Genomic DNA, 8,375 nt, shown 5'->3' on the forward strand with positions numbered 1-8,375 from the left:
AAAGGGTTTTAGTGGGTGCAAGCCCCACATATCCCGAGTGGCCGGCCCCCGGCGAATGCGCAAGGCATTTCCCCTCTTCCCACGGGAAACAAAAAAAAAGGTTTGATGCTACAGTCTCTTGCGGTGTTACCGCTGCCTGGACGTGGGACACGTTCGGGCGCGGTGCACTGCCCCGGTGGACCGCAGTGATAGATGCTGTGGTGAGAGATCCCACCAGCTTTTGCGCTGCGGGGGCCTCAAGATGTCCGCTTTGCGCGGACTTGGGGCTCCCGGCTGGGCATCGGCTGGGGGGAGAGTGGGTTTTACTAGGAGTCCGCAGGGGGGATTGGGGGAACGCGGGCCGCCGGTTAGACCGGCCAGAGGTGTCCGGGCGACGGTTCCTCCTTCCCCTATACATCCATCCACCTCCGATATGGAGGCGGGTGGATGATGTTAGGCGTGGCGGTCTGGGGGGGCTGAGGCGGATTCCCTGCGGGGTTTCCGCCTCTAGTGCTCCTCTCAGCCCGTAGGATTCGAGCTTTTCGTTTTTGTTTATGGTGTTGGATTTTCTGTAGGTCATGTTTTCTGTTATTTATTTTTAGAGTTTTTATTTTAGGAGCTCGCAGGAGGGACTGGAGGGACGTGGGCCGCCGGTCGTCGGTGAGTGGTCCCTGAGCGGCGGTTCCTCCTTCTTCTATGCATCTGCCCACTTCCTTATGAAGGTGGGCGGATGATGTCGCGCGCGATGGTCCGGGAGGGGGGCCTGGGCGGATTCCCTACGGGGTTCTGCCATTGTGCTCCTCACGGTCTACGTGTATTCGGTCCGAGTTGGACCTTTTACGTTTCGGGGTCTTCGTCGTTTGGGCTGCGGGGCTGTCCTGGGGTTGGTCGGCCGCGGTTTGCCGCTCGCTGCTGTTTGGGGCTCCGGCCCCACTGCTACGCGGTGGGTGTCGGTAGCCCTTTGTGGCGGCGGTCCGCGGTCGGCCGTCCTCTGGGGGGTTTCCGTGTCCCGCTGCAGGGATTTCCCTTTTTTCATGTCTTTGTGCCCTTCCTCTGGGCCCCGCGTTCGCGTGGGGCCTAGGAGAGGAGCACAGTTTTTCTCTCCAGCCGAGTTACCTCGACCTACTCACGCGGACTAGTAATCTAGTCCGTCTTTGTTTGGTGTGCACCTCTCATTAGACGAGTGCGTGGTCGCACTTGTGTTTTGTCTATGTGGAACCTCTCTCCGGGTAGAGGAGGTTCCTGTTTGTGTTGTTCGTGCACGTCCTTATGGTTCGTGTACGAGTAGTTTATGGGATGGACCTCCCCGAGCGAACCATCCTCGTAGCCGATGAAGGGATCCTCGCGATGCGATTGTAGATCGGCGTCGCATCCGTCATCGTGTGGGGTCCTCGAGGCGGTCGGATGGTGGCGCACACGCGTTTCGCTATCCGACTAGGGATGGCTTCTCTCGGGGATCGAAGCATCCCTTTGTTTGATCTGTCGTTGGTCTTGTGTTTGTGGATTACGTTTTCTGTCGTCTCAAGCGTGAGGACTGTTGTGACACGTGAAGTATTGCCTCGTGTGTTCCGCGTGTCGTAACTGTAGTCCGTAGTGCGGTTTTTAGGAAGAGGGGTTTTAGTGGATGCAAGCCTCACATATCCCGGGGGCCGGCCCTCGGTTGAATGCGCGAGGCATTTCCCCTTTTCCTCCGAAACAAAAAAAAGGTTAGGTGCTACATAATTCGTAGGAGGTTAAAAGATGATTAAATGTGCAAATATCTATTTTTTAGACTGTTTCTCCCCTTGGGGGTCCAACGTTTGGGAGTTAACAAGGGAGAGTATCACCACTCAACTCCTCTTGTCAAGCGCTACAATATAGGGTATCACTCCCCCCCTCCCGAGGGAGTTAGGTAAATTTAACCAAAAAAAGTTTAAAATATTAATTTACTAACATAAATTTAAAGAAAACAGATTTTGGATTTTTATATAGTACTTCATTTGTACATACGCACCTCAGTCGCATCTGCTCTTTAAACGCGGAAACTATTTTCTCTCTTAACGATTTGAAATTGTTGCCATACGTGTCGCCCGGAATTTCTTTCTCCGCCTCTATCTGCCTCGGTCTCTCACCCTTCATTTTATTCCGCAGACGCGAAATTTCGCTTTTCAGGTCGCTAATTACATCACGGTACTGCGCAACATGTAGATAACTGACGTCCAATACGTTCCGCTCGATCTTATTGGAGATTTTGTTGGCGCGGTCCGCGTAAATCAAGGTAATTTTACTCTCGTCACGGTGCGCGTTTGCTGGTGAAACATGGGCGATCATAACAGTACGACAGTTACCACTGAGGCCATCCTTCAGCAATCGGGTAAGCTTAGAATCGCGATAATTCACATATCGTGCTCCACCAGATAGGGCATTGATACAGTTACCCAACGCCAGAAGGGATCTATTGATATGCGCGCCTTCCTGCAGTCTTTTGCCTTTGTTCTGTAACAGCGAATTCAATTGAGGAAGAACAACACTTTGAAGTTCGAAAGAAAAGCATGTTTTTTGTAAATTATTTTTGAGACACATATTTTGTTGAAATGTTATTGATTGCGGGTTTAAATGTGCATATATCAATATTTAAGAATTTTTATTATTAAATATAGGTACATATTTAATCACATTATAGAGGTCGCTATAAAATTCTGTGCGGCTTCATGGTTTCCTACTTTGTTCACGTTCAGCTTATCTAGGAAAAAAATTAAACATTTTAAAAATATATTAATGTAGTTTCAGTTAACTGTACAGAAATTAAATTGTAATAATTTTTGAAAAATGGTAGATTAAAACAAGTTTTAAACATGGTGGTTATTTTCCCCCTCAAAAACGAGCGGGGTTGACGAACCACAAAATGGATATGTTTATATCAGTGCCATTTACTATCGAATGGCACATAAATTAAGCTTACGAATTTTACTTCGATTTAAAACCGTGAATTGACTGGCCTAAAAGGTATATTTCCGTACGAGTCGACAGCGTTGATAAGCTGCAGTTATCACCGCGCGAGGCCTTCCACAGTTCGTTGGCCGGCGAGACCGCAACAGTAATTACGAGCACGTGTTGAACTTCTAGCAGTGCTTTCGCGCAAAGTGTCTTGACGAGTATCGCGATCTGTATCTCAAAACGGATGTGATTTTCTTTTGGCAGACATTTTCGAAAATTTCCGCATTCCGATACCTCTATCGAGAGTTACAGGTTGGACTCTACATATTACTACCGGGATACACATGGGATGCCAAGATATTAAAAAATACGGTGTTCGACTCGAATTGTTCACTGACATCAACATGGTGTTGTTCGTGGAACACGGTATACGCGGTTTTGTCTGAAAATGAGCCAATGTTTAAACAGGTACGCGCGAGCCAACAACAAATACGTATTATCGTACAATTCATTGTACGGAACTATCGACGTTGTGTACTTCGATGTGAACAATATCTGTACAGTTGGACAATGTGTAAACCGCTAGAGTACGCCGAATTTCAATGGGTTGACCACATCGAAAGCTTCAATGTACTGTCTGTGACATCGCACAGACTTCATTATCGGCTACATTCTGGAGGTCGACCTCGCATATCCGTGAGAACTCCACAATCCTTATACAAATCTTTCGTTATTTTCCGACGCGCAACAAGCCTCTCGGAAAACAATGTGATAAACTCCTCACCAAAACTCCTCATCATTGCACGTTCGTGTACGATAAGTCGCGTTACGTAACGTGCTACAACTTACATTACACCAATATGTACGACATGGACTGCGCGTAACGAAGATTTATCGTATATTATGATTGTCACAATCTCCATGGCTTCACGGATACGTCAAACTTAGTATAATATAAGGTTTAAAACTCGCGCGAACAATGAGTTCGAAAAGAACATATACAAACTGATAAATAACACAGCATTCAAGGGAGAACGTACGCGATCGCATGAACGTGTGACACATTGGGACGGAAGATACAGCGCGAAGGCGATGATCGCAAGACCATACTTTTATGATAAAAGCATCTTTTCGGAAAATCTAATCGCCATCGAATTGCGTAAGCTCGGAGGTGAAGTTCAACAAGTCAATCTATATAGCTATGTGCATTCTCAAGACACGTATCCAAGATATCTGTACAACTTTCACTACGTGAGTACCTACTTATGTAGTACTGTTAATTGTATTGTGAAAAATATAAAATAATGTACACGGACATCGATATATATACATGTTCTCGAGTGCGACATGTACGAGAGTATAAAGCGCGATGTCGCGCGATTTAACACAAGTGATTTCTCTGAAAGCAACACGTGTACGATATGCCGCGTGTGATTTGATGAAGGACGAGAACAACGATACAGATCATGATGGAGTTCATGTATAGGACTCTGGATAAAGGTATTCGCCTTAAGAGTGATCGCAAAAGACGGAAAGAGGGTAAAGGATAACAAGAGGAACGTCGTGAAAAAGATAACGTTCAATGATTATACGCGACGTTTGAACGACGCGATAGAATAGTTGAGACATCAGTCGTGCATACGTTTGATATTGTACGAGTTTACACCGTATCCAAACTGAAGCTCGCTTTCATTTCATACAACGACATCTGAAACGATATCTGATTCCTGCGATACTTTACCATGTGGACATTACAAGACACCGTTATAATATATATGTACTGTGACGTTGCGGCCCGCCGCTTCGTGGCAGCGTCCCGCCGCCGTTACAAGGCGCGGAAATTCGCGCCCAGGGACGAGCCAGAGAGGCGACGACGAGATCTCCAGGGGCCGAAAAATTAATATTGTTTCCGCAATCTGACTCTTATTTTATTTTTATGTAATTGTAATACGCGCGCCACACCACGGCGAATCTTCGAGGGAGTACCCGTAACGGAATTAAGGTGTCCGGGAGGATCAAGGACCGAGGAGGGGTGGCGAAAGCGGAAACCACTGGGAGGCGAGAGCAACGCGGCAGGCGTGCGGCGCATGAGGCAGCGATGGACCAGGCCGCCGATAGCCCAGGCGCCTGGGGAAACCCCGGCCTCAGCAATTTGCCTCCACGAAATACTGGCCCGCGGGGTGGCTGATCACCGCCCCGAGGTCAAACCGGAGGCACACCGGCCAGAACGAAGTCCAGTCCGCTGCCCAGGGACAAATTGAAGGAGTCGCTACGCCGCCGAAGGACCGTTGCGCGCCCCCGAAGGATCCCCCTCACGACGATCTTGCGTTGAGATATCGCGCGAGCTGCAAGCTCGCTCCCGATTGGTCGGCGCGCCCCTACGGAAGGGGGTGCCACATCGATTCCGCAATCGAGCGGATTTAGCGAGACACTCTGGTCGTCCGTCGGCGAGTCCGAACGTTCTAAGTAAGATTCGCGATAGCCGCCCCGAGTCGGGAGAATCTGTTACGCTGCGACGATCCTTGGTACGAGGTGACGGCGAGAAGTCCTACGAGAAGGCATCGCATCGGTGAGGTTGCCCGTAAGTAATACCGACATGTAAAGCCACGACGCCGCCCTCTGGTGCGCGCTCTCGTTCGGGAAAACGTTTGTAATATCGCGACACGTACGGTTCCTTGAGACCGAGTATCGAATGGCGATCGACAGCGAAAGCGAAGGGCCTCGGGATGGTATCGTGGCCACGGAATCGTGATAAAGACGTGATAGCGAGCCTCTGGAGATCGCGATAGATTCGTTGGCAAAATCCGGTAATGCGAGTCCGTTTTCGTGTAATGTCCGCGCTCGTGGTTGCGTCTCGCGCACACGGTGTTCACGGCGTATCGAATTACCAAATATTACTTATGTTGGAATGTCGTCCGCGTCGGCACATTAATCGCGTTAACATGCCGTTTATGTGGGCTAATTGCCTTAGGAGATTATTCGTGTTAGGATAGTTATGTTCGGATGCGTTGTTTCGGTAATTGCGTGTAAGAATTAGTCGTGCTGGCTGGAGAACATTCGCGTGATTTGTACTCCATTCTCGCGATAGGCTCCTTGCATTCATGATTGCGTGCCATTATGGCTTGCGGTAATTACGTATTTTTCCTCGCGTTCGTTCCAGTATTTCGCGCTATGCCGAGTACCTCGGCGTATCAATCTTCGCGTTCGAAAATCACTGAAGACAGTGTATTGTATTCGCCCGAATGACTTGCGTTACCCTTGGTTATTTCTCACGTTAGATTAAGTCCATATTTTCGCGTTAGTTATAGTATTCCGCGTCTTCTTGCGATCGCGCCGAAATTTATCTCGCGTTATTGCGTTGGGTTCGGTCCTCATTACGTTGGGACGTGAATTGCGCCACGATTCCTACTTGCGTTAGCTTAAGATAATTGGCGACAGAATTCTCGTGCGACTCTATACGTGGCGTTCACGCGCTCCGAGCGTGACGTACCGTCCTCGCGATCTTTCCTGTGAGACCATATTTTCTATTTCCATGATTATTTCGCGTTTACTGTCGATGTTCCATATTAAACATAAGTTTTATTCTACTATATTTCTCTGATCTAATCACAGCGCATTCTGCGCATTTACTATACGATACCGCAATACTCTGTTCATTTCTGGCGTCCGCGCTACCACTTTCTTTGTTGTTTCATTTCTGACGCCCGCGTGATTGATTATTTGATTTGTCCTATTGACTGAAGCCGAATTGGCATTTATTGTTTCACTCGAGAATTACTAAAGAAAAAATGTTATTCTTGACTTGTTAATTGCTTCAGTTCGTGACCTTATTTATTGTGTGTCATCCCGTCAAATATCGCGCTACCCTTCATTAACCCCGCCCCCTTAGGTCGAGCTAGCCATTTTCTCGCACACCGACTTACTTCGTTTTGCGTCTTTTTTTTTGTTTCTCGCGGTTTCGCGGACGCGAATTCACGCGTCTGACGCCCAACATTGAAATCGTTTCGGGAAGTGTTGGAGGTGCGAGCGAATCGTCGGAGAGGCCTATCACCTTTCTCTCCTTTCCCCTTTTGATTCGGTACACGCCCCGGACCGCTCCGGGAGGGGCAAAAAATTCCCCCTGACTCCAACTTTCCCCTGAACACCCACTGAATTAGAATCATCATATCTATGCTACTCTTAACATTATATTTTTAGTGTTTCAAATCTCCCCGGATAGCCAAATCTGTCGAAAACAAATTGTGAAAGTGATTTTATCGATAGAATTCCAGCAGAAATATAACAGAATCTGCTAACAGAATATTCTTGCAGATCGACTCTAGAAATTGAGCAAAACTTGCCGTTTCGTAACTATTAAAATGTTCCATTTAACTATTTACGAAATAACAGATTTTTTTGTTTCTGTCGACAATCTGCTGTCTTATATTGGCAGGATCTATCGACAAAACATGAGTTTAATGCGGACACAGATGATACCAAATCTGTTGCCATACTGTGGGTAGTTTATTGGCTCCGTATCTTCAATTGTGGAGATACAAGATGATGAAAATAAGTAATAATGTTTATAAATTCTGACGCAAAGAAAATACACTGTTGGAAGTGTTAAATATAACATAAATCATATGTCCCAAACGGTCCACTCAAATTTTTGTGTTAATTTAACATAATATGGAAGTGTTAAATGGTAACACGATATTATGTTAAAATATTTCAACAGAAAGAAAATGTAATTCTGATCGTAATTTGAGGTTAATTATATATATAATTAACATAACTTTTATGTTGAAGTTGTTACGTACGGAAAATTTTAGATTTTCAGACGATACACGTTGAAAATTTTGAACGCTTAGACGACGCACGTTAGCTCGGAATTTCGAAGGAACGGTCGGGTCAATGTAAATGTTTAGGTTATCTTATCGAAGTCCGTTGAAGGGCTGGGGGCCAGATGGGCCCAAAACTACGCTTCTAGAATGTTCTAGAAGCTTCCAGAATACCTCCCTCCTTAAGACGCGTAGGAAAAGGGCGGGAATCTTGCGCGGGAGATTCCGGTCTTTTTCGGGTATAAATGGGGCGGAAAAACGCCGCGGAAAGCAGATAAGTTTTAACTTCGGTCTGGACTAGACATAGTTCTCAGACTCTCTCCTAACTCTTATTCGATTTCCTACGTTCCACTATACGCTATAAGTTCGAGCATTCGCGCTCAATTCTGGGACTTAGTCCCTGTACTCTCATACCTTATAAGACCGCGCTTCACGCACAAGTTGTACTAAGATTTTTAGAATAAAGGTAAGATAAGTTTGAAAGGGAACGAGTTTGAAAATCTGGAATCTCATCTCGTATTCTTAATCAATAATCCATCACTTTTAAGATTCGACTCGCAGTTGTCGCTGACAAAAGCGTGGCGATCTGTGCTGGGGCGCTGACGAAGAGTGTGGCGAACCGGTACTTTCGCTGCCGAAAGCGTGGCGATTACGGGGTTG

General features: G+C 46.7%; 1 protein-coding gene across 1 annotated transcript in view; it reads right to left on the minus strand.

Moving 5' to 3' along the window:
• Positions 1–755: 755 nt before the first annotated feature.
• The window catches only part of LOC112457150 (kinesin-like protein KIF19), a 48,196-nt gene continuing 40,576 nt past the window's right edge, over positions 756–8,375 (minus strand). The window contains exons 7-8 of the mRNA XM_025020059.1: positions 1,973–2,454; positions 756–1,056 (exon numbers count right to left, since the gene is read on the minus strand). Coding sequence (XP_024875827.1) covers positions 756–1,056; positions 1,973–2,454 — 783 coding nt within the window. The remainder of the gene's footprint in view (positions 1,057–1,972; positions 2,455–8,375) is intronic.

This window comes from Temnothorax curvispinosus, unplaced genomic scaffold, assembly GCF_003070985.1.
Source record: "Temnothorax curvispinosus isolate PA1 unplaced genomic scaffold, ASM307098v1 QBEX01007541.1, whole genome shotgun sequence".
In the NCBI taxonomy this organism is placed as follows: domain Eukaryota; kingdom Metazoa; phylum Arthropoda; class Insecta; order Hymenoptera; family Formicidae; genus Temnothorax; species Temnothorax curvispinosus.